This window comes from Nicotiana sylvestris, chromosome 8 (assembly GCF_000393655.2).
Source record: "Nicotiana sylvestris chromosome 8, ASM39365v2, whole genome shotgun sequence".
In the NCBI taxonomy this organism is placed as follows: domain Eukaryota; kingdom Viridiplantae; phylum Streptophyta; class Magnoliopsida; order Solanales; family Solanaceae; genus Nicotiana; species Nicotiana sylvestris.
Window position 1 is genome coordinate 222,629,603 of NC_091064.1, and position 27,411 is coordinate 222,657,013.

The following is a 27,411-nucleotide window of genomic DNA, read 5'->3' on the forward strand; positions in this document are numbered from 1 at the left end:
ATAAGAACATGTCCCTTTCAATCTTATATGTATAAAGTTCGTGAGAAAAAATGAAGTGAATATTTGATAAAAAGTTCTAAAATTTTGGGGTCCATTGGATCTCTCATTTTGATGGGCTAAAAGGCCATATCCATAAGCAAAATAGAATATTTTAATAGGGAAAACTACACTGAAAATAGCACGGGGTAGCCAGTTTTCGAACTTATAATTGAAAAATAGTCAACATTTGTAAGTCATTGAAAAATAGTCATTGTTTTGCTGCAACACGGAAAATTCCAGCATAATATACTGGAGATTGGAGCACATCTGTATGAACTTCCAGCATATTATGCTAGACTAGTATATTATGCAAGAACTCTCGTACATTATGATGGAGTTCAAGTATCTCTAGCATAACATACTGGAACTCTAGTATATTATGTTGGAAATTCACATGTAAAAAATTCGAACTCCAGTATATTATGCTGGAATGTTTTTCGAATTTTGAACAGTGTTTTCGTTCATGTTTATCTTTACATGAAAAGTGACTAGATTTCGATTACTTTTGAAATTGTAGCTATTTTTTAATTAACACTTGTAAATCTGGCTATTTTTAATTTCACCCGAAAAACTACACAGTATAATCATCCCAAAATCAATAGCCGACAAAACATATATATTTTTAATATTAATACTCCTATAATATACAAATAATATATATATATATATATATTATATTTTTGTATATTTAGATAAATATTTTGACCGACTAGCCAAATGTGTAACTTGCCCATTTTGATATTAGAGGAATCTTAGCAAAATTTCATGGTTGAGACCAGAAGTTGTCAAGGTCAAAATAAAAGTCACTGGTTTTTGGACCCAAGAGACCAACATCCCACTAAAACATATTTTATTTTTGTCTCCTAAATTCTAATCTAATCATCATTTGCTTATGTGGAAGCAACCTTTTTAATAGGGTTAATTATCCACTTGGCTTTAAAAAAATTCGTCTTTTCCCATGATTATCTTCACATGGATTCCAACCCTAAATAATTATGCTTCTTTTCTAAACTAATAGTATATATTTAGAAACTAATGTATAAATTACTGAAAGATTACGAATATTTCAATGGATAGGAATTTCAGAGTAAACCCTTGATCGGATTTTGACTTTTATAGATTTAACCTAACTTGCTTTCGTTTTAACCATTCTTTTCTGACAGGAGAAAAAAGGAGAAATCTTTATATGGGTCAAAATTTATCTTTAGAATATTTAAGCCAAGATAATATTAAAGGAAGAATTCTCAAGTCTCAAAATGACCCGAAAAGCAGCAAAGTCTATGGTCGAAGAGTCAACAAGAGCCGTAGTCGAGATGTCAACAAGGGTTGGGGTCGAGGTCAAGTATTGTTGACAGAGCTATATCGACTAGTTTTCAAAATAGGATACTAAATAAAATATTCTAGTGGATATTCTCTACACTTGTACTATTAGGGTTTCTTAGGAACATGTCTCATATAAATAGAAAAAGAGACAATAATAGAGGGTAGGTGATATTCATTTGTAAAGAACACGCTTTGACTTAAAGATTCGGTTCTCACTTACTAAAATATTAAACATCACATTTTCACTGAGATTCTTATCCACACTTTTTCACTAGATCTGAGAATAACTCGAATATTCAAGGGATTGTCTATCATTTATCAATGCCACGAAGAACATCCATTTATGCCATCTTTTCTTAGGTGACTCATTCCCTCTATTACTTAAATGTCATTTATTGATATTCATTGTTATTAAATGCAACACTAATTTGATTTGTGGAATATTTTGTTACACATCATTGTTACTGATTGATCATATTTGCGTGATATTTAAGAACCTCATCTAAGGATATTATTATTAGCTAATATTAGCCCCTATTCACATAAATTTAATTATTTGAACCAAAATTGATATTTTTTGATCAAACAATCTTTAAGCCATTCGCTGATCGTTGCACTCGTTATTCTTTAATTTGTTGCGGATCATGCCCAACTCTAGTCCTAAAAAGGATAAGCGGTCGCTGCAAATATAATCCGGTCTAAGATCTGGAGTCGAATCCCACAGAAAACTAAGGTTTAGCTACAACTATTTAGTATCACTAAGAAAACAAGCTTGAACAATTCTTAAGTTATAAATATTAAGATTCCTATTTCTAACTAATTAACTAACAAACTAAAGCAGTAAATTAACAAATAAAGATACTAAGGGTTGGAGACTAAATTAAGGAGTTCTTGAGTCACGACTTTCCAAATTGTCGGAATCCTTCCTCCTACATCTCCTGCAATTTCGCCTAAGTATTCTTTACTAATCATGAGCACTCAACTTATAATAATTCTCACTCGATCAACTACAATAATGTACTAGTCATATTCTCTCGAATTACGCTAATTCGCACTTTGTCACCGCTCACTACGATCACATCAAAGCTTCGTTATCTCTAACCCCTCTTTTGAACCCGCCGTATTGATCTCTCATATACCTTAGGGGTGACATTGTTAAACAACCACCTAATTATATGTATCCTTTCTCAAGCAACACATAATAAATAGGCACAGTCAATTAATGACCATTCAATCAACTGAAATAAGCACGTAATTGAACAAGTAGATAAATCCGAAGGTTAAATTATATTAAAACATAACAAGAATTCATTTTCCAAGAGGTTCCATCAAAATTCTAGATAATAAATTAGCTACTCATAGTATGTAAAACTTCAATACTAAAAGTCATAACCAACAATGAAAAATAGGAAGAAGAAGGGGAAAAACTCGTGGTTGAATCATCCTTCTTGCTCCTATCGTGTTCTCGCCTCCTTGAGTGTTGTCTTACCCTAAAATAGTGTCTCCCCATTCAAAGGATGTTTTATAATGTATTTATATCAATTAGGATTGATGTGGAGCGTCCTTGATCTCTTCTAATTCAAAAGAACACGCTAAGTTGCGTGCTAGAGTTGGTGCAACGCGCGACTTCTAGCATGCTCCCAGCTGTTTTTTCTTCTTCTTTCGTTCTTTTGTGTGCCAGTCCAGTGCCAACCTCCATAGTGCACTATTTTTTTGTTCATTCCATAGGCCATTTTGCGCCTACTTTCACGCAATGCACTAATTGTGGCACACTATCAGGTCTTGCATCTCTACTTTTTTTGCATTAAATCATCCAATTCTTACCAACTTGCATCCAAATTCATTCCTACACACAATAAACATGTAATGAGCATATTATATGTTTATAAATATGTAACCTCCCGCACCTCACATAAGAAATAATATGCAAACATACTAAAAAATATGCATTTTTCATCAACAGTCACGGTCGATTCATACTCTATTCAAATATATAAGTATAATTAAAGGATGTAATAATATAAATAAAAATTTTACACCCTAAATAAAAAAGCTCGTATTTTATTATTGGTAATGGAATAACTCCTGTTAGGAAGTGCTTTTCCATTCAATAGGCCTTACATGTTGAATCCAAATTAATTAAACAAGCAAATATTGAATGGCGGATGTTTATAAAGAAAATAAGTATAGTTAAGAGCTTACAATTCTATATTAGATGTTGTTCATATTTTTTCTATGATTTCTGTGGTGATATTAATATTGTTTTTTTTTTGTGTGTTTTTGTTTTTTTGAGCCGAGGGTCTTTCGGAAATAATTTCTCTATTCCTTCGGGATAGGGGTAAGGTCTGTGTATACACTATCCTATCTAGACCCCGTTAGTAGGATTTTAGTGGGTTGGATTGTTATTATTGTTGTTGTTATTGTTGTTTAGAAAGGTATAAGGTACAACCAACCACTGAATTGAGTCAAGAAATGACATACAAATTAAAGGTAATTTATTTTTCATTTTTTTGGTTAGTATTTTAATGTATTTTCTTTTTAACTTGAAAATATAAAGATAAAAAGAGGACAATGGCCGAACTTTCAATTCAAAGAATGTGGGGACAGAAATGAAAAATATTGTATTTTGCAGGCTAAGGTAGCCATAGAACAGCAACCAAATTGGTCTCCACATGGGGGGTCTGTATTGAAAAATATTATTTTTAGTTTAACCAATGATTAATCTTCTCTTTTCAACAGCTAATCCTAGTTTACTTTGAAAGAAGCAAGACATCTTTGATCCTTTTCCTTAATTAATACAGTAAACAAAAGTATCCCAATTTCTTAAACATTTAACATCACATCATTAGTCCCATTAACTAATTCCCTATAGTTTTACTGGGGGAGAAATTCAAAAAATAGCCATATTTATAAGTGATCATTTCAAAATAGCCATAATTTCAAAAGTAATCAAAATTTAGCTATTTTTCATGTAAAGATAAATCTGAACGAAAACATTGTCAAAATACGGAAAAATACTTCCAGCATAAGTATACTGGTCCAACATAATATACTAGAGATTGAAGCCAATATATTATACTGGAACTTTCCACGTGTTGGAGTTCCAACATAATATGCTTGAAGTTCATACACAGGTGCACCGATCTCCAGTATATTATATTGGAACTTTCCGTATTGCAGCAAAATAGTGGCTATTTTGTAATGACTTTGCAAACGCTGACTATTTTTGAATGACCAGTCCGAAAACTAACTAGCCCGTGCTATTTTAGTAATTAACAAGAAGTTTTTTTGGGCTTGAAAGTGTATATAAGAGAAATTTCTCTCGCGATCGGAAATGTTGTTGATTCAGCAAAAATATAAAGTAAATAAATTCTTTCTTAAGAAAATAACCATATCTCAAGCTCAACTTTGGTAAAATTATCATATAATTATTAAAGAAGACTAGAATTTTCCATTTTGAAAGATTAAACAAAACTTCTATTCCAATTTAAGATACACTTTCTTAATGAAATTGGCCCAACATATATTTTAGATAATATAAAGTTGATAAGCACATTGACAAAGACCCAAAAGTATAAAACTAAGTTGGGCAAGGAAGATATAGAAATATTTGAGAAGTACTTTTCTCCTAAATTTTGTACTTACCAAGTGAAAATCATAATGGAGTAGTTATTAATCTATTTAAACCAAAAGGCAAATTAGTTTAATTTATACATATTGACAATACAAAATTTTGTTCTACCGTCAGCTTATCTTTACCTATTGTAATCTGTCGTTTTTTTTTAAAGATTATAAATCTCATTTTTTGTGGAGGATTACTTGTAGATATATTTTGAGTAATCTGATAGTATTAAACGTTTTTACGCTATAAGTGTATAGAAGTTATATTTGTTGAAGAATAGTTTAAGAATATATTTTGTGATAAACTATTGTAAATTTATTGTACTTTCATGTAATTAATATATATGTAAAATTTATTTAAATGAAAAAAAAACTAAAAATTAGATGCTTCAACTCACCGGGAAATTTGAATGTATATATGGACTCTCGAATTTTGACCTGTCATTAATTTTTGACTAATAAGAAAACTATTTTTATCTTTTTTGTGGTTACTTAATCGTGGTAGGTCTTAAGTTTTATAAAACTCAATTGGGCATTTAAAATTGTAAAACAGTGATAATAAATTATGTATTGTCCGTACCCCATACTTTAGATTAAATTGGAAAAGAAAAAAAAAAGATGCGAATATTACCTCTTCAGAAAAAGAATGGTCACTCTAATTGAAAAAGTCATTAATCCTAACTCCTAACTAAAAAGTACAATCAGACAGGTGTCAATCGCTAAAGTTAAGCATAATTAATTGAATTTTAATTACATAATTATCGACATTGTGAAGGAGCAGACACACGAATGCACATAAATAGAATACCATTGGTTTGTTCTTATATTCTTTGTCCTCTCTAATAAAAAAGAAACAAAAAAATAAAAAAGGTTGAAGTAAAGTTTGATTAATATCCTAATCTAGGACGCCTATATTAGTGATGTTATTAATTTATTATTATGCTAATGTTGGTCATCACTCATTAGAGCCTAAAAAATCATTTTGATATGGTTTTAATGCTCTTTGTGCATTTCTAAATTACTAAAAGTAAATGGAGTGATTTTAGAGCAACTGACATAAATAGTCAACAAAATAAAAAAATTACACCGCAGTCCCAAACAATTTAGAATTATACTTAGTTAACATATTTCGCACTATTTTTAGCGTTCGAAAGTTTGGTAAACTTGGAAAATAAATTACATAGTAATATCTAAAGTACTTTGAGTTTGATGATACTAGATCAATATTTAGAGCAGATACCCAACATCATATATATATATACCACCTTTTTTTTTGGGGGGGGGGGGGGGGCTCAATTAAAAATATTTGCCGACTACCTGAATTTTTATTTCTCTCTCTTATATTAGAGGGGGGAAATTTTTTATTCATCGATAAAATACTCAACAATAGTTGGATAAAGGATAATTCACTCCCTATATTGTAATAAGTCAAGAAGGAGATGAGTGGTGTATATAAAGGTATAAAGAACTAGTATGACATATCGAGTATGTTAAATTTCACAAAAAGCATTTACTAAAATCAAGGTCGACTCTCTATCTAGTTAAAATTTTATTTACTAGCTTATTTTTGTTGATAATTAGATTAAAGCAACTTGTAATCAGAAAAGGTTTAAAATGTACCTCTTGGTATAATTTGAGTCTAAATATATCCCCGTCGTTATATTATTAGTTCAAATAAATTCATTTTCCGTTAAGTTTATCTAAAGTGGACATTTAATTCTATGTGGTACTCACATTTGATGAGGTGAATGTCGCATGACTTGTCACTTCAACGCCCCTAACCCATTTTACCCCTTCCTTCTATTTTTTTTCCGCCACTAAAATTTCCTTCTCATGCACTACTATGTCACCATTACCGCTATCATGAAAAATATTGCATTTCAAATTTTAGTCTTTTATATATATAGATTAGGAGCGCTGAGGTGGCATGTCATGTGGTACCCACCTCATCAAACATTAGTGCCATATAGGATGAGATGTTCACCCTGGACAAACTTAACAGAAGAGGAGTATATTTAAACCAATAATATTACGGCAGAGATATATTTGGACTCAAAAATATAATAAATGATATATTTAAATATTTTCTCATAATAAATGAGTATATGTGGATCTTCGCCTTAAAAAAAATATGATGCCACTGTACCCACCACCCCCACTCCTCTTTTGGGCCATGCGTGGGGGATGGGATAGGGAAAGTTAGGACAGTGACATGAATGTACCTCCCAGGTTACTTATTCCTTTCCTTTTTTTGCTTCTTCAAAAATTAAACATTTCAACGTATCAAATAATTATAGCTTATTGTACTCAAGGGAACAATAATTCAAATGCCATCATTCGAATGGAAACCACGCAAAACTATTGTGCTCCCCTTCTCGGGGTAGCAGAGAAGCTAGTGCACAAACTATTTTTTGCTCGAATTATATATATATATATATAAAGACCGAGCTAAAATTTGAAATTTATTGGTTCGGGATTTTAGTAAAGTTACTGGTTTTGGAATTATTAATTTGTACGTATTCAATGATTTTTTTCAAAATAAACAAAAAATTTGGACTAAAACTACTGAATTTGACCGATTCCGTAAACTCTATGCTAGCTCTGCACCTATATGTGAGCTACTATCAAATTATGTGGTAGGGTGATTAGAATTATTGTAGAGATATTAGTACCGGAAAAAAAACATAAATTTCCGACGAACATATATCTCGTCGGAAATTGGCTCATCGTAAAGGAATTTTCACCTGAAGTCCATCGAAAACGTTTTCGACTAGCCAGTTTACGGGACTAATAACAGTAATATACTGAGTGTGTTTTTACAGTGTGGGGGTCTGGTGAAGGTAATTTGTATGCAGACCTTATTCCTAACTTGTGGAGGTAGAGAGATTGTTTCCAGAAAACCCTCGCCCATTCAATTTTGTTTGATTACTGACTTAAGTGCATGTTATTGTTATTTTATTTTATTTTATGGGTTATAATCATGATATATATAAATTAGGGTTAGGTTAGCAGCATGAAGAAAAACTTTGAACGTAGACATGGAGAAGATGTCAAACTAAGCACACACAAATTAGTAGTATATTCTTCGGGATAATTCAGTAGTAAGATCCAAGAAATCAATTAATTTCTGCAAGTGGGATTATTTTTCAATCTCATGAATCAACCTAGGGAAAGAAGAAGAAAAATAACTCCAAAGAGAAAAGATCAATCAAGAAGAAACAATTCGAACCATAATGTCGCGAGTTAGAATTTCAATATATATATTAACCTTGTATAAGGAAAAAAATATTACTACAAACAATGTCTTGTATATAAATATGGAAAATTATTCCAAAAATACGTAACAGTCACCCTCTCAAGCAGAGGCGGACCTATCCTTTAGGTAGTGGGTGCCTCCGATAATTCCAAAAATAATGTATGGATATATGTGTAAAAATCTTTAATAATATATGCACACTAAGATTCAAATCTTAAGCAATGATTTAGGATTCAATATAGTGTTTTGGTTCGATTCCGACTCCAACATTTACTAAAATTTTAACTAGACAACGTTGCTCCCGCTACTTTTATATCCTCGATCCACCTCTACTCCAAGCACTCTCCTCTTTGAAGTTTCTAACTTGTTGATATCTTGGAAAGATTCAATTCGAAACACAATAAATAAAATATTCGTGAAATTTACCATTGGATGCTAGGGTTCATTGTACTTGCGACATATGAAGAAATGATCTTGCATAATTAATGCTTGTATTATTAATTCTTGCATTACTAATACACCTTATTCAACATTATTCTTATATATCCTACCAAACGGCCACTTATAATAAGTATAAGGGCAGCCCGGTGCACTAAGCTCCTGCTATGCGCGAGGTTCGTGAAATAACCGGATTACAAGGGTTTATCGTGCGCAACATTACCCCACATTTTTGTAAGAGGCTAATTTCACGACTCGAATCCGTAACCTGGTCACATGGCGGTAACTTTACCAATTACGCCAAAGAAATTAGTGTAGGTAATTTTAAAACTTTTCTCAAAAATAAAAAATGAAAATTGACACGTTATTATACAACTGTGCAAGGGTACAATTGAATCAGCAAAGGACGTTGAGCAGACTGGGCATTGGACTTGCAGAATATGACTAATCAAAACGTACTACCTGCAGCCATAATACGACGTCGTTGAGCTAGTGGCAACGCAGCTCCCAATGCCCATATGGCGCAGCGGGTAGGGCCCAAATTAAAAATGGTCCCAAACCAAGCAGACACTGGACAAAGACTAACCTGCCACGTGTCCTACTATTAGTACGTACCACGTAGATATATCAGAAATTCAGATAATACATTGTACCCTATTTGGACCACCTTTTTTTTCTCCAGATAATACATTGTTTAGATAATATCCGTATTATTTATTAAAAAATCCTCAATAGCCGCACGCTCAATTATTTAAATTAAGATCAATTAATAAAAATATATGTATAATTGATGTATATTAGCTAGAAAAATAAATAATAATTCGACAAAATATTTGTTTAATGATTTCTAATTTATACTCATGCGTTGATCTTATGACATACTCCTAAGTTAAAAAAAAAGAGGGAAGAGTTAAAACCAAAGTTATTAAGGTAAAAGGTAAAGGTTAGTTAATACATGAGTTCAGATTTTTTTGGCAGAAAATAATAAAATATCATAGATTTATAGACGTAAACCAAACTAGTAGTACATGTCAATAGTTTCCTAGAAAAAATAGCCATTAATTTTGTCTGCTATTAGTTTATTTATAGCAAACTAAGGAGAAAGTAATAGTATATGATATGATTAAAAAACTACTCCATTTCTTAACTCCTTGCGCTAGCAGGTTTGTTACTCCATTTTGGTACAACAACTATCACACTTATTTCCTAAATTAGGTTGAATAAAGTTATATGAATTCTCTTTAATTATATCATTTAATTTACTTTCATATCAGGAAAATAACAACTCACAAAAAAGTGGAGTATGTACTTATAACTTGTAAGAACAACTTGGGAAAAAACTAACAATGGTCGTGGAAGAGTAATAAGTATTAACTAGAGATTTTCGATTCGAGTCTGAGTATATAGTCGCCTTTGTTTCACAACGTTTTACCTCCTAGTATGAAACTTTTCAGTACGAATCCACATTTATAGCCTGTTAGGCCAAGATTTTTTGGGGCAAAAGTCCTTTTTTTTTTTTGCCAAAAGTACTATTTTCCAAAAATTGAGGTGTTTGGTCAAATTTTTAGAAAGAAAAAAAATGTGTCTGAGGAGAAGCAGTAAAAAGAAGCTTTATCTTCAAAAACATTTTTCTAATGAACATTTTAAAAAAAAAATTAGAAATAATTTTTAAAAATTTAACTAAACACTAATTACTATTCAAAAGTATTTTTTAAATTAATTATTCAAACACAATTTATTTATCACCAAAAGTACTTTTTTAAAAATTACTTTCTAAAAAATAATTATCAAAACAGGCTAATTTAATAAGCTTGGTCTAATAGGCTATTAATCAAGTTTCAATGCAACTACACAGTTGGGAAAAAGAGTTGGCAAGAAAAAAACAGTTGTCACGTGTTGAGAGTGGACCCCACAAAAATGTTGTAGTGGCAGAGACAGTAATTAAGAGGGAGATGAGGTCACCTGTTGGTCAAAATACCACCACCCACCAACAGGCAAAAAAAAAAATGACCATTAAAATCCACGAAAAATAATGTATTAAAAAGGAAAATATTCTATTACCTAAAATAAATAAAAAAAAGGAAATTATGGCGCGTAAAGAAAAGGAGGATAAATGTGTGCCGGGTATAGATGAGCCAACCCTGTTGCCTGCCGCGAAGCAGACAATTAGTAAGTGAAGGTACACTCATTTAACTTAACGCCCACTTCACTTTTCCCCTACCCTCCGTTACTATATTTACAACCCCTATTTAATACCTACTTTATGTCTCTCTCATTTTTTTTTAATATTATTGAGATCCGACTAATTTGAATTTATTCGTGTAAAATTCATTAAATAAAAAAATCTCTTTATTATTTTCTTCCTTTACTTTTAGTTATTCATTATTAATTTTGCTTTTCTTTTAAGAAATTAATTATATATTTACAATTTTTTTCATAATAATGAGAACATTTCGAAAAGTCGTGAAAAATGATTTAAAACATGAGTAGTTAATAATAAGGGTAAGACAAAAAAAAAAAGATTGTCTTTCTTTTGATTTAGTGTGGTGGACAAGTAAAATTGAAAATATATTTTAGTATATTGAACAAGTAAAAATGAACAGAAGGAATAATATTTTTTCAATTTTGTAAGCTCAAAATTGAAATCTCGAATTAATAATAAAAGAATTATATTTATTTTTTCGAAACAAATTACCCTTACCCGTACTGTTTTACTCTTAGGGGTCGTTTGGTAGGAGGTATTAGAAAAAATAATGCAAGCATTAGCTTTATGCATTACTAATACATTGTTTGGTACATTTTTTCAACCTATGTATAATTAATACTTGTATTAGTTATACATCATACTTGATATTATCCTATATATAAGTAATGCATAGAAAATCATAACATTAGTAATACCAAGGCTATTAATGCATGCATTAGTATGATTAAAGACAAAATTATCCTTAAAGTCCCTTAAGGATAGAGAATATGAGGGTATATTTATAAACAACTATTTTTCTTAAAAATTATGTAATGCATTATAATTTTAATACACCACACCAAACAATAGATAAAAAATAATATTTGCATAACTAATGCTTGCATTACTAATTCATGCATTATATTCCGCACTATTCTTATACACTCTACCAAACGACTCCTTACAGTACGGGTAAGGGTAATTTGTTTTCGTTCATTGTGAACTAACCAACTATGCAAATATTTATTTTTCAATATATAAATAAAAAACCAAAAAACAGCCAATATTTCATAATTAGCAGGCCGGTACATTACCGCCGTTAGTAACAAACCTTAAAGTACAGTATCAATTGCTCTACTTTTCCGTCAAAATCTGTCGTCATCCAAACAACCTGGTCCCACAGTTTTTAAAATATATTTTTATAATTTTTACTTGATATACTATAATGAGACCCAACTAATAGCCTGTTTTGTCAAGTTTCTTCGAGATCAAAAGAATTTTTTTTTAGGTTAAAATGTTTGGCCAAACTTTTAGAAAAAGAAAAAAATACTTTTAAGTAGAGTGAAAACAGTTTTGGAGTAATAGAAAAAAGTATCTTCTATCCAAAAATATTGAACATTTAGAAGCAGTTTTTAAAAGTTTGGTCAAACACTAACTACTATTCAAAAGTGTTTTTCAAATTAATTAACCAAACATAAACTATTTCTTATCAAAAATACTTTTGAAAAAAAATACTTCTAAAAATAAGCTCATTTTTGCAACTTGGCCAAACAGGCTAGTGACGAAGCGAGAAATTTTATCTAGAGTGTTCAAACTTGAAAGAAGTAAAAAAAATAAATCCGATAAAGGGTATTCAATATATGATATATACTTTTAAAATTCAATATTTTACCTATATATACAGTATAATTTTGTAACGAAGGATGATCTATTGACCACCCTTAGGGCTATGTAGTTTCGTCTCTGAAAAACGCTATAAGTCGTATGACTGCAAGGCTTGTTAAGAGAAAAAGCGTGTAGAAATGACATTAGGTAGTCGTTCTAAAGAACTGTTATTTAAGAATTAGCTAGTGTGTCCTTAATTTCAGCTTTCCAATTTAATTTTCCACGATAAAAATATTCTGAATTACCTTGAAGTTAATTTTTTTTAGTTCAACCAGGACAAATTAAGTACCGACTAATCTTTAAATAGTATCTTTAAGATTGCATCTCCCACGGAAACATTCCCTTATCATCTATTTTCAGGTTCAAATCCGAGATATCTATAGTCAAACCTCTATATAACAATCTTGTTTGTTTCGATATTTTTTGGCTGTTATAGTCGGGGTCGGCTCATCATCAGCCGATGCTATTATAAAGGACATAAATATCCTATTCGAGAAAACTTAGCTTTTATAGTGAATGTTTATTATATAGAGATGCTACTATAAAGACGTATGATTATATTTAAGAACAAAGGTTCTATTCATTACATTACAGTCCATGATAGTAATAATCAGATTACATAGTTAGAAACTAACCATAGTTAAAAGTGAGAAGCGTTACAAACCAACCAACCAACCCCCATTGTCTAAGGCTCTGCTCCCTCGCACTACACAGATGAAAAAAGGAGACAAGCACGTTCTCTGCAGTAGACGATAGAAAGCAACAAATCAAGCCATATATTAAGCTGTTTTTTCTCTACTCTGTAACGGCGTTTTCTCCATTTCTCTCTCAGTCTCTCTCCCCACATATTTTTTTCACCTCACAAAAAAAAAAATTATTAGCTGTCTGCTCCTCCTTCTCCCTCTGTTGCAGTAGTAATAGTACTATTATTTGCATTTATTTTTCTCAAGTACTACACATATAGTAGAACTTTTATAACTCTGTTGTTATAAAGGGGTGGTGAATTTACCCAGTTTTTGGGATGTTCTTTGTGTTAGTTTCTTGATTCAGAATTTTGGGTCTCATTTTGTTTAGCTTTCTTGATTAAATTATGGAGAATAATGGGTGTTATCAGTCTCAACAGCAGACCAATTTTTCAGCTAAAGGTTTGATTTTTATTGTTTTTTTTTAGTGTTTGAATTGTAATTTGAGAATTTTGGACCATTTTTTTTAATTTTTTGTGGAAATGTTTCAGGTAAAGATGATCTGTACCATGAGTTATGGAAGTTGTGTGCAGGTCCATTAGTTGATGTACCAAAAGATGGAGAAAGAGTTTACTATTTTCCACAAGGTCACATGGAGCAAGTAAGTTTTTATTTTTTTTATTTTTAGTATAAATTTTGGTTTTTTTTTTTTTTTTTTTTCTGTTTTAGGTCTATATGTTTGATTTGAAGTTAAGTTCTTGATTTGGATTTATGGAGTTAAATTTTGGTGTCAATTATTGGATTTTTCTCTTTTTGAATATCTATTTTGGGTTTTTACTATTTATGGGGATTGTAAAAATTGTGTCTTTACTTTTTTGTCCTACCTTTTTTTATTTTTGGTTTGGATAGTTGGAAGCATCAATGAATCAGGAATTGAATCTGAGAATTCCATCATTCAATCTTCAACCAAAGATCCTCTGTCGTGTTATTCACACTCAGCTCCTGGTATGTTGCTCTTTCCTTTTTTGATATTTAAAGATATTTACTTTTACTATATGCAGCCTTGCCCCTGCCCTCGGAGGGGCAGTCTGTTTCCGATAGACCATCGACCGGTGATCGGAGTATCTTTTAGCACTATATGTACTTATATTGTAGTATTTCATCCAAACAGTGACATATTAATTGTGGGGTTCAAGCATTTTTTTTTGATGAAACAAATTTGATGAGTGATTTTTCCACGTAATTGTTGTAGGCTGAGCAAGATACTGATGAGGTCTATGCTCAAATTACTTTGATGCCCGAAGCAGCCGAAGTAAGAAGTTAAAAGACCACTTTTCATTCTTTGGAGATTTATGTTGTATGTTGTAGTATTCAACTCAAGTTGGCTTTAATTGACTATAGCAAGCCGAGCCGACTAGTCAAGATCCATGCCTTCCCGAGCCTCAGAGGCCAAAAGTTCATTCCTTTTGCAAAGTTTTGACTGCATCGGATACGAGCACTCATGGCGGATTTTCTGTTCTTAGGAAACATGCTAATGAATGTCTTCCATCCCTGGTAAATATTAGCTGATCTTGTCATATATAGGCTACAGTTTGTCTCCTTTTGACAAATTGATGCATTAGCTCTTTTGCTGTTACCTTTGTTAGGACATGAACCAGCAGACTCCGACACAGGAATTGATCGCTAAAGACCTTCATGGCACCGAGTGGCACTTTAAACATATATTTAGAGGTATTTCTTCTGGAACAAGGAGATTGCAACATTTCGTAGTAGGGATCATAAACTTACCCTTGATGTTATAATTAACAGGCCAACCTCGGAGACATTTACTTACCACAGGGTGGAGTACCTTTGTTTCTTCAAAGCGATTAGTTGCTGGGGATTCTTTTGTATTCTTGAGGTATTTCTCTTTAGTCCTGGTTTCTACAAGTGTGATATTTAATTGCATATATTTTCATGACCATTGCATGACATCAGAGGCAGAGCCAAGATTTCTACTTTATGTGTCCTGGGTTTTAAAACGATTACTTTAAGTGCTAATGCCTAGGTTCTAAATTTAATATTGGTACATATTTACTAGATTTCTTAACACAAATATACTGTTTGAGTAAAAGCTACCAGGTTCGGCCAAACCCGTAGCTCGGTTTCTGCCTCCACAGATGCATGACATATCTCTAGAACAGTTAGTGTTGATTTGTTCATAATAATTATATTCTGTGGATATGCTGGTTCTAGGGGTGAGAATGGAGAACTACGGGTTGGTGTTAGACGGCTTGCTCGCCAACAGAGCTCGATGCCATCATCAGTGATATCAAGTCAGAGCATGCACCTAGGAGTCCTAGCTACAGCATCTCATGCTGTTACAACCCAGACCTTGTTTGTTGTTTACTACAAGCCGAGGTTTGTCACATGCATTTCCTTTCAATTTACCATCCTTGTGTAAAATAGAGTTCACTTTTCGCTGCCAGAGAACATACTAAATCTTTCATATGTTCTTTAAATTTTTCTGCTGTGACGAAACATTTCAGAACCAGTCAGTTTATCATAGGCCTCAACAAATACTTAGAGACTGTTAAGCATGGATATTCAGTTGGCATGCGATTTAAGATGCAGTTTGAAGGAGAAGAGAGTCCTGAGAGAAGGTAGTGAGATATAAATGTCAATAAGTCTCGACTTAGATGTTAATTTGCCAACTGCTTAATACTGACCTGTACCGCGATTTTTCTTGGGCTATTCTCGTGTTATTTCTCAGATTTACAGGCACTATAGTTGGGATTGAAGATCTTTCCTCACAGTGGAAAGATTCTACATGGCGATCATTGAAGGTTTGGATAATTTGGTTAAACAGCAATATTTATTAGGTTCGGTTGGTAATCATCATTTTTTTCCCTCCATTCCAGGTTCAATGGGACGAGCCGGCATCCATTTCACGGCCCGACAGAGTTTCTCCTTGGGAAATAGAACCTTTTGTGGCTTCCGTTCCAAATCCACTTGTCCCGCCAATGGCAGGGAAGAATAAAAGGCATCGACCACATATTGAAACGAAAATTTCAGGTTATAACGAAAATTCTAAACAGCATGGTGTTTACTTGTGTTTGCTTAATTAATTTTCATTTTCTTAATTAGTTTGCCTTTTTCCTGCTAGAACCTGCATCCTCAGTTGCATCAGCGGTTTGGAATCCTTCCATTGACTCGCCTCAATTTAACACCACTGGCATTAACAGCAGTACGCTAACATCTCATACAGACAGTGGTTGTGGTTGGCGGCTTCCTCATTTAAATGCTTCTTCAAGTATGCTTGTGGATGAGACAGAAGACAGTAAAAGTGCTTCAGCTTGGTCTGGTTATCCAAGCGTTTTGTCCTCGCAATTCAGTAAAGGGACTAATCAGCCGATTCTTAGTCCTACTGATGAAAGAAAATGTGAAACCATCACAACCTGTAGATTATTTGGTATTGACTTGAAAAGTACCTTAATCAGCACTGCTGAAGCACCACTGCCAAAACCAGCGAACATTTCTAATGTCTCCACCGAGAGAGCATCTCCAAACACAGTGCCTGCTGGTGATTCAGATCAAAACTCCGATCTTTCAATTGATTTCAAAGATCAAAAGCAAGGCCAGTTGCAGTTACTCCTAAAAGAGGTTCAAAGCAAGCAGAATTGTTCCACCCGGAGTCGCACCAAGGTAATAAATCAAAAGGCAGAAAATTTTAGTGTCACAAACTTATTTGAGTCTTGAAAGATATTATTAAAGCTCAAACACTTTTTTGCATGTGGAATTACTTGAGAAGGTTCAAATGCAAGGGGTAGCTGTGGGTCGTGCAGTGGATTTAACCGCACTGAAAGGATATAATGAGCTTATAAAGGAACTCGAGGAGATGTTTGAAATCCAAGGAGAGCTTCATCCACGAAATAAATGGGAGATCGTGTTTACAGATGACGAAGGAGATATGATGCTTATGGGTGATCATCCATGGCTGTAAGTTCTCTTTTCCACCAATTCAAGACCGAAATATAGAACCTAACCAATATATAAGATGTCTGCTACTTCCATATCTTAATACTATTTGCTCAATTACTAAACTGCAGAGAATTTTGCAATGTGGTGAGGAGGATTTTCATTGTTTCCAGTCAAGATATCAAAAAATGGAGTGCAGGAAACAAACTTCTATCGTGTGCAGACAATGAAGCGATTGCTTTCTAAGTTGAATCATTTTTTTCATCTCTTCGACTCGAGTCTCCAAATATCGCTTCTAAAGAAAAAGGGGTGTTAACATAGCACGACGTAAAACTCCCTTTTCATTCTTTCATGTTAGGTTGTTGGAAAGAGTTGCGGTTGTAAAATCATCGAGGTTTTAGCTACTTCATGCTCGGTTTTGAGAGCAGCTAAGTAATTTAACTGGTTGTAGTAGGAATCAACTAGTATAGGAATAGAAGTTGTGAAGTATTAGAAGTTGTGAATAGTTAATGGTGTTTCTAATGGAGGAGTCTGATGTTTTGTTTAGTGTTCTATGTATTCTGTAAATATTTTTGTGTCATTGTAAGAAGTCAAGCATTCTGTATCACAATGCATTGTCCTGTTAATTCTGCTTCAACTTAATTAAATGAGATGGTGGAAATTGCTTGATGCCTATCCTTTATGTAGAGGGGACAATTTGGGCCCAAACTCATTTAATCTGCCCAAGGTTGGGTTGGTCGCTGACCCGCGCAATTGTTGAAGTCAGCCCATTTTGATCCAATGCATTTCAGGCCATCCAAAGTTGGGATGGATTAGCCCAAATTGATCCATAAGCAACTTTGCTAAAATATTTATGGAATACTTTTTTTTTTCCATATTTAATATGTTATATATGATCCCATAACAAAAGAAAAGGTCTTATTTGGTAATTAAGCAATTAATAACAAAACAATACACAATTAAAACTTGGTAAGAGTTGGGTGGTTGGGTTATGATCCAAATTTTAGCCTAATTTGACTCGGCCCAAGATATTTTTGGGCGGGTTAATGACCCACTCATTTATGAGTTAGCCAGTTTTCGGAATGATAATTGAAAAATAGTCGGCATTTGCAAAATTATTGAAAAATAGTCACTATGAAAGTTCCAGCATAATATATCGGAGATTGGTGCACATGTGTATGAATTTCCAGCATATTATGCTGGAACTTTTCGTGTGTTGGAGATTACGCTGAACCAGTATATTATGCTGGAATTCCAGTATATTATGCTGGAAGTTCACTTGTAAAAAATTTGAACTCTAGTGTATTATGCTGGAATATTTTCTTGATTTTGAACAGTGTTTTCGTTCAAATTTATCTTTACATGAAAAATGACTAAATTTCAATTAGTTTAGAAACTGTGGCTATTTTCAATTACCACTTGTAAATCTAGCTATTTTTGAATTTTACCCCTCATTTATTGACTCAGTCTATGTTGACCCGCTGATTTGACACTCCTACCTTTTTGTATATACCCTTTAAAAAGAAATTAACAATTAAACTAGATTTATTTATTAACTAGCAAATGTCCGTACAAAATGATAGAGGAAATATAAAAAATAGCTAAAATTTATTGAATAATGCAAATGTTTTATAATAGCACGAATTTTGTGCATACAAGAGATGCCATTATTTAGAAGACTTTTAATTTTATCTTATTCTTCGTTATGCTACCGTAGAATCATTTTCCTTTTCGCTTTATACGGCAGTCTTAGGCCTCATTTATTTTTTAAAGATTAAAACGTCTGAATCTGAATACACATTTAAATATCAAGTTGTGTATTAAGATTAAGATATCTGAATATATTAAGATGTGTATTAAGATCTGAATAGAAATAATTAAGATTATTTGATTTTTAACATCTAAATGTATAAAATTTATCTTTATTTGAAAATTAATAAACTTAAAATTCAAATGAAATAACGAATCAAATATTCTATCAATAAAATATATAGTTTTTAAAAATATGATAGTTGTTGGTGGTGATGGCTAACGGGTGAATGCTGACTAGAGGCGGTGGTTGGTGGTAGTTTGGTTGATGATGTTGGTTCATGCTAGTAGCTAGTAGTGATTGATAGTGATGGCAATTCTGATTGAGGTTGGTGGTGGTGGTTGATGATAGTTAATAATAGCGCGTGGTGGTAGTAGTTTGTGACTGAGGGAGGTGGTGGTAGGTTATAATGATGGGCAATGTTGGTTGTGGTTGTTGATGGTGATGGGGTGGTCAGTGGTGGTAGTTGAGGTGGATGAGTGTTGATTGTGGGGAGAATGTTGGTGGTTGGAGTGGTGGGGATAGTGGGTGGGGATAGTTGATAATGGTGACGACTATGATTGAGGATGATGGTGGCATGTTGGTGGCGGCGGTGGCATGGTGGTAGTTGATAATGATAGGCGGTGGCGGCAGTTAATAATAAATATATGTGATAGCATCTTAATGAAATTAAGTCTCTGTTATTGATCTTAGTCATACAAACCTATTCAGATCCATTAAATGATTGTAAAGAAAAAAAGATCCATTAAGTGATTGTAAAGAAAAAAAAAACACACTTAATGATTAAGATCTGAATAATCAAGATTCAGACTTGAAAAACAAACGCACTTAATATATGAGATCTGAATAATTAAGATTCAGATCTCCATTAAGTGCAATCAAATGAGGCCTTAGTGTTCCAGTAAAAAATTTACTATCCATTCGTGATAAAATAAATCAAATATCTGTTGTTTAGGCTATGTACACGTCTTTAAAGGTCTTTGTCCTCTATAATGGTTTCAATATTAACCTAAATAGCCGTCCATCCAATTGATTAAATTAAGGAATAGCTGGTATATGTATAATTTATGTATAATTTTTGTATAATTATATATAATCCATACAGGGGCGTATCTAGCCTTATGGTATCGGGTTTATGTCAATCCAATACTTTTGATGCGGAGCATAATTTATGTGTAAAAATTCATTAATATTGCAACAAATAGTAGCTATGAATCTATAACTTTAAAAATATAATGGATTCTATGCTGAAAGCTCAGATATTGAATCCATTGAGTTTAAATCCTGGATCCGCTTATGAATCCGTATATAATCTATATAGTAGCTAAAAATAATGAATCATTAACGGGCCACACTGGATTGTACATGCCGTCAAATGGATGCGACCCACAAGGCTGGCCCAACCCAACCCGTTAGTTTGAAAGGATTGAGGTAAAAATTTCAGCCCATTTTAAACATGACACTATTAAGCCCAGCTTCACTTTAGCTCGGGACCTCGGTAGGGTTGGGCTGGGCTGCTCTATGAGGCCGAAGAATAAAAATAAAAATAAAATAAACTAAAATTACTTAAATCAATAATCAACAATAATCAATATGTAAAAACAACACTTCCACAAAAGATATGCATTAAACAAAAAACAAAAAATATATAATTCTTTGACATTGCAAAGTAGAAGAATGTTTTTTCTTCTTCAATTAAAACATTTGTCTCTTAGTTCCTTCGAAGATACTTATTATTCTCTCGTGAATTACTAATCACTTGCCATTTTATGTCACACATTTATTGTAATACTCCTCAAATTTATAAAAGTTTCAAGATACGCTAATTATAGAACTAAATTATTATTATTACTATTATTTTTATCTTACCTATAGTGAAATATATGTATGTATATGTATATATATGTATGTATATACACTTAAATAATTGGATAACAATTAGGAAAATATTAATAATTTTAATATTATTAATTATTAAAAGTGAATATCATTAATTACTAGTAAAAAAAATAAAAATAAAATATAAAAAGGGGAAAAAAGGGCCCAAAGCGCATGTTGAGAAACAAAAGGCTTAAAGCATAGAACCAAGTTCTATTTAGTCACGTAGAGGCAAAAAGGCTTAAAGCCTTTGGAAAAGAACGAGAGGTCTAAGAGCAAGAATAAAGTAGCGTATCGGTCATTGAGAGCTATTTCGTAGGACCTTTTTTAGGCCACGACTGAGGTAATTCTTTTTACGGAATTGTAAGCTATAACATCATTATATACTAGAATCTAACACCTAATAAGGTAAATTCATAGGAAGGTTTTACAAAACCTCAAGAACACCCATCAAATACGAGTTAAGTTTTTGGTATAAAAATTCTTCATTTTTATTGGATTGCTATGATGGGTTAAGGTTGTTAGAGGCAGTAAAGGATTGTTAGAACAAGACATCATCCCAAAACTTAGAAATTTAGAAGTTGAACCTAAAGTTCTTAGAGTTGACAAAAGATTAATGCTTTTGGGAAGTTGGATACTTATTGTGACTTATCATTATAGTATTTGATCGTTGAGTTGATTACAAGAATTAGAACTTACATTGTTGCTTGAAAGGAGAATTGAGGTGAGTTGATATAACCCTTTACTAAAGTGGTTTGACTCACAAAAGTACGCACATAAGGTGTTTGATGAATTGCATAAAAGAGTTAATATATACTTAATTGGAGTAGTAAGTACCCATTAGCTTAGAATTATTTTCTAGCTAAAGTTTAGATGATTATTTGGATATATGTGCATAAATTTCAGGTTTTTATGTTATTCTTATATGCCATTTTCATGTTGAAAATTCATGAAGGATCAAGTATCTTTATAAATATTTTTGAATGTCTATTTCATTCTTATGTCATGCCTTACATTTAAGGATACCGGTATGAGTATGTATAATAGATTTAGACTTGAAAAGTCACAAGAAGAAGTTTTAGAAATAAATTTTTTTTGAGAGTATTCTTTATTCTAAGAAAGGGTCATCGTCCAGGCCTAGGATCCTGACCAAGGCGTTGGCTTCCTGAAACTACTTGTGCCAAAGTAAGCACACAAGCCGAGGGTCTCATTGCTGATAATTTACTTAGCCATGCTAAAGTATGAGATATGATTGCTGAGAACCATGAAGCGAGTGACACCTCGTGGATTGGGCCTATTCGATCAGGTTGGGATCGAACCCGTGCCGATCACACGGTGACTGAGACAGAATTAAGTCAGGAAAGTTGGAACTCCCAAAGTATAAAGTGAAGTATTTTTTTATAAGAAAGAAAAAGAAAAGAATTTCTTTTAGAATATTCATAAACTGCTATTATGCAATTATTTAGAATTATTCTTATAAGCTTTATGTTTTACATGCATCTAGAACCTTTGCTCATAATGTATATGTTATTAAATTTTCGCCCCCTGTTGTTGAGACTCATTGAGTACAATGGATGATACTGCCGTTCTTTTTTAAGAACCTACGTTGGTCTGCGGTACAATGTAGGAACCAGATTTGCAGCCGAGAAGGCTACGGGTTAGGACTTCTTTCTCTTCCAGTGCTATTGGTGAGCTCCACTTTTGTTCGTGGAGTATTCCTTAGAGTCATCTTTATTTAGTTATTTCTTTGTTACTTAGACAAACGGTCAGAAAATCTCATTTCCTGAGCAGTGCGTCGGTTTATCAGTAGAGGTTTCATAGACATAATCGTTGGATTAAGATTTAGATGTTTTTGATAATAACTTAGCAGTATTTCATTAGTTACTATGAATAAAGTTTAGGAGTTGATTTATTTAAATGTTTAAATTAATCAAAAGTATTTGATTGGAGTATTGCCTTGTTGCATATAAAGTTTGGAGGTATAATAGATTTGATAAGCAGAGATGGTTCGCTCGGTCATGTTTAGTGATCGAGTGTCAGTCCCGACTTGTTCAGAAAATGGGTCGTGACAATAATAGCCAATTGACAATCATACGTAGGCAGGTGCGGATCCATACTTAACGAAGCGGTGTCACGTAATATCGCTTTGTCGATTTTTTTTAACTAATTAGATGTATTAATACCGTGTGGAAACAGATAAGTTGGAAAAATGACATCACTTGACATAAACTGTCTTTTGGTACGTTGGTTATGTTCTTGATTTTGCTCTAAGAGGTTGAAGGTCTGAACTTCAACTAGCACATTGTTTTTTCAAATATTTGAGAGAGTCTCTACGGTTAAAAATTGTGATGAAGTAGAATTGAACTCAGAACCTTTTCTACTTAATACTCAACAAAATCAATAGACTAAGACTATTTTTATCTAAAAATATGATAATTGATGTTATTATTCATGTTCTTCCATAAATTTCAACACCACGTAGGTGCCAAAATATCTGTCAATCTTGATAATAAGTCCATGTTTTGTAGAAGAGACGAATGTGTCAGTTATCAAGCCAATATTTTTAGGACTACTATTGGATTAACTTTTAATAGAACAACCACTTGGTCTCTATTCCTACTCAATTTACACTACTGGGCTGGGCTTAAACATTGTCATACACTACGAGTGTTATGTCATGGGCGACTTTTCAGCCATGCCCTATGACCCCTTGGGTGCGCCCCGTGGCGTCCTAGCAAGCCTCCCAATACCTAGCGCTACGGACGGCCCCGTGGTCTTGGCCGCGTCAAGTGACAAGCGCGCATGTACCTCTGTCGCCCCACTAATATCCCTCACCAGCGCCCAACCACAGACAGATGTCAACAGCGCCGCGCGCGCAGACCCTAATACCAAAGACTATGCTGCTGATAACAGACCTGTTTCTGCCTTATAGAAAACTAAGTCATTTTCATTGCAAATATAGAGTAGTTTTATTCCATGTACTTCCATTGTGTTTCTCTAGTTTAATCAAGTCTAGTCTTGTAGCTTTGGTTTATTTTTTTAAGAATTATTAGGGGGGATCAAGCAATCAAACTTTCTAGCAAGCAAACAATTCTCTGTACTGGTGTCTCTCCCCCTCGACACCGCGTTGCCTTTCTGTAATAGCTTTCATTAATGCAATCAAGCTTTCTTTCATTCTCAACTCTCATTTCTGTTCTCTCAATTGCTCTTGACATTGATTTTCCCGTACGGCATTGACAATCTAGTCTAGCGTACGGAGGGGACCTCAGTTGGCAGATAATAACTGCACTGACATTAGTTACTTAGCTTTACGTAGCCCTTCCAAGGAATCTCAGGAAGGCGCCGTGTAACAGTTATAATGGAATGAATAAGATCGATTTACCTTAGTCAGAGGTCTCAAGTTTGAGCTATGAGAATGAGAAAAGTTTGGTAGGGAATACTTTTTTCCCCTACAATAAGCCACGGCCTTATATGCGACGTGTATCCGAATTAGTCGAAGCCCCATACACCAGATGGGAAACCAAAAAAAAATTATATTTCCAAAACGCCGTCCAATTAAATTATATTTCCAGCTAAATACAAGAAGACTGATGTGTTTTAGGTCCAAATACTTGGTAAACAAAAATGACACTCCTAGTTTTTTATATGTGGAATGTGACTACATAAATGTGAGGACTTGTCCACATAATAGATGAAAATGATAAATTGAGAGATCAGTATCGTCAAATCTTTTTATAACAGTATCATTTGTTTCGATTTTTTTTGCTGATATAATGAAGTATCTTTATATATATATATATAATATAAAAATCGATTCCGAAAAAAATATAATTTTTATAATAAATTATTATTATATAAGGATGATGTTATAGAAATATCCGACTAATCAATATTTGCTATACCATTGAAAATTGAAGTATTTATAGAGATACCGGTAGTTCGAATCCCTCTCAATCTGCGAGGGGACATAAACATAAGATAATTTGTTGTTATTACGTAGCACAAGGCACACCAACTTTGACTTCTTGGAACAATCATAAATTCTTTTTTTTAAGAAAATCTCCTCTAGATATAATCAACTTTCCTTGATATTAGTTATCCATTCATGTAATAACCTTAACATAATGGTCTAAAAATCATAATTGTTATAAAATAAAAGCAATGCAGTAAAATGTAAATAAGAAGAGATAGAAAGAAGGGAGAAGTGTTTTCTTCTTTCACTTTGGTGTATCTTTCCATTGCAATTACATGGCCTTTTATAGGCATAAAAAGTAAAGATGATGGACATAAAGTAGGAGATTTAATCTTTAAGTTATTCACAACATGGGCATCCAATGTACAAACTATTCATAACACTCCCCCTTGGATGTCCATGTAAGATAATGTACCTCATTAAGAACTTACAAAAAAATATTGGGATGTACATAGTTATTTATAATATGCATTGCTTGCTGCCTCATTAAAAACCTTACCAGAAAAATCCAGTGGGATAAAATCTTGGTTAAGGAAAAGAGTGCAGCGTGTAGTTACTCCCCCTGATGAAAAATCAATTAATGTCTCGAAGACGACGCATTCCAATCTTATATATCAGCTTTTCAAATATTGAGGTTGGTAATGCCTTAGTGAACAGATCAGCCAAATTATCACTTGAACGAACTTGTTGTACATCTATTTCACCATTCTTCTGAAGATCATGAGTGAAAAAGAATTTCGGTGAAATGTGTTTTGTTCTATCTCCTTTGATATATCCTCCTTTCAATTGAGCTATGCATGCAGCATTGTCTTCATACAATATTGTTGGAATATTCTCTTTCGAAGAAAGACCACATGTTTGCTGAATGTGTTGAGTTATAGATCTTAACCAAACGCATTCTCGACTTGCTTCGTGAATGGCTATTATCTCTGCATGATTTGAAGAAGTAGCAACCATAGTTTGTTTTGTCGAACGCCATGATATGGCTGTACCTCCACTTGTAAATAAATAGCCTGTCTGAGATCGACCTTTGTGTGGATCAGACAAATATCTTGCATCTGCATAACCAATCAATGATGGCTTGGATTCATTTAAATAAACTAAACCCATATCAATGGTCCCTTGGAGGTATCTGAATATATGTTTAATACCATTCCAGTGTCTTTGTGTTGGCGAAGTACTAAATCTTGCCAATAAGCTTACTGAGAAAGCTATATCTGGTCGGGAATTATTGGCAAGATACATTAATGCCCCAATTGCACTAAGATATGGTACTTCGGCACCAAGAAGCTCTTCATCATTTTCATGAGGTCGGAATGGATCTTTCTTTATATCAAGTGATCTCACAACCATCGGGGTACTCAATGGATGTGCTTTATCCATATAGAATCGCTTTAAAATCTTTTCGGTGTATGTTGATTGATGGACAAATATTCCATCTTTCATATACTCAATTTGTAGACCAAGACAAAATTTTGTCTTTCCAAGATCTTTCATTTCAAATTCTTTCTTCAAACAGTCTACTGTTTTTGGAAGCTCCTCAGGAGTTCCAATGATATTTAAATCATCAACATACACAGCGATTATAACAAATTCAGATCCAGACCTTTTTATAAAGACACAAGGACAAATTGGATCATTCTTGTACCCTTCTTTCAACAGGTATTCACTCAGGCGATTGTACCACATACGACCTGATTGTTTCAATCCGTATAAAGATTTCTGAAGCTTTATTGAACAAGTTTCTCGAAAACTTTTATATGCTTCTGGCACTTTAAATCCCTCAGGTACTTTCATAAAAATTTCGTTGTCTAATGATCCATACAAATAGGCTGTAACAACATCCATTAGATGCATATCAAGTTTTTCTTGCACTGCCATATTTATGAGATACCTGAAGGTGATAGCATCCACTACAGGAGAATATGTCTCCATATAATCAATTCCAGGCCTTTGGGAAAACCCTTGTGCCACAAGTCGTGCTTTATATCTAACGACTTCATTTTTATCATTTCGTTTTCGCACAAAAACCCATTTATACCCTACTGGCTTTATGCCTTCAGGTGTTCGAACTATGGGTCCGAAGACTTCACGTTTTCCAAGTGAAGTTAACTCTGCTTGGATAACGTCTTTCCATTTTGGCCAATCATTTCTCTGTCTACATTCATTGACAGATTTTGGTTCAAGATCCTCATTTTGTTGCATTATTTCAATAGCAACATTATAAGCAAAAATGTTATCGATAACAAAATTATTTCGGTTCCATCTTTTTCCGGTTAAGACGTAACTTATTGATATCTCTTCATTTTCATTATTTTTAGGTACCTGGACCTCCCCTAAGGTCTTATCATTTGTTACGTCATGGGGCTCTTCTTGAGCCACTATCTCTGTGTTATGTTCACTTTGATCACTTGCTCCTTTTTCTTCTTCGAGGATTTTTATCTTTAGAACTGATTGGTCTACCACGTTTCAAGCATGGCTTAGACTCATTTGCTTTAATTAATTGTCCTAATGGGATATCAACTCGAATGGGAGCATTAGCAGCTGCAATATGTGACTTAGTCACCCTTGGTAGGTCAGTGA

At 33.1% G+C, this 27,411-nt stretch overlaps 1 protein-coding gene across 1 annotated transcript; it reads left to right on the forward strand.

Moving 5' to 3' along the window:
• Positions 1-13,215: 13,215 nt before the first annotated feature.
• LOC104216418 (auxin response factor 9) lies at positions 13,216-17,836 on the forward strand. Its single transcript, XM_009766445.2, has 14 exons — positions 13,216-13,672; positions 13,762-13,871; positions 14,120-14,215; positions 14,463-14,522; positions 14,612-14,764; positions 14,857-14,941; positions 15,020-15,110; positions 15,446-15,610; positions 15,739-15,852; positions 15,963-16,035; positions 16,111-16,264; positions 16,356-16,894; positions 17,001-17,188; positions 17,299-17,836. The coding sequence occupies exons 1-14, from the start codon at positions 13,618-13,620 to the stop codon at positions 17,411-17,413; spliced, it is 1,998 nt and encodes a 665-aa protein (XP_009764747.1). The 5' UTR covers positions 13,216-13,617; the 3' UTR covers positions 17,414-17,836.
• The last annotated feature ends 9,575 nt before the right edge of the window (positions 17,837-27,411 follow it).

What these genes read in the sequence shown, in the direction of transcription:
- LOC104216418 (XM_009766445.2), top strand. Translation starts at nt 13,618, where the DNA reads ATGGAGAATAATGGGTGTTATCAGTCTCAACAGCAGACCAATTTTTCA. An exon ending in GATTCTTTTGTATTCTTGAG is followed by an intron (nt 15,111 to 15,445) that starts GTATTTCTCTTT and finishes TGCTGGTTCTAG; the next exon opens with GGGTGAGAATGGAGAACTAC. An exon ending in CCACCCGGAGTCGCACCAAG is followed by an intron (nt 16,895 to 17,000) that starts GTAATAAATCAA and finishes TTACTTGAGAAG; the next exon opens with GTTCAAATGCAAGGGGTAGC.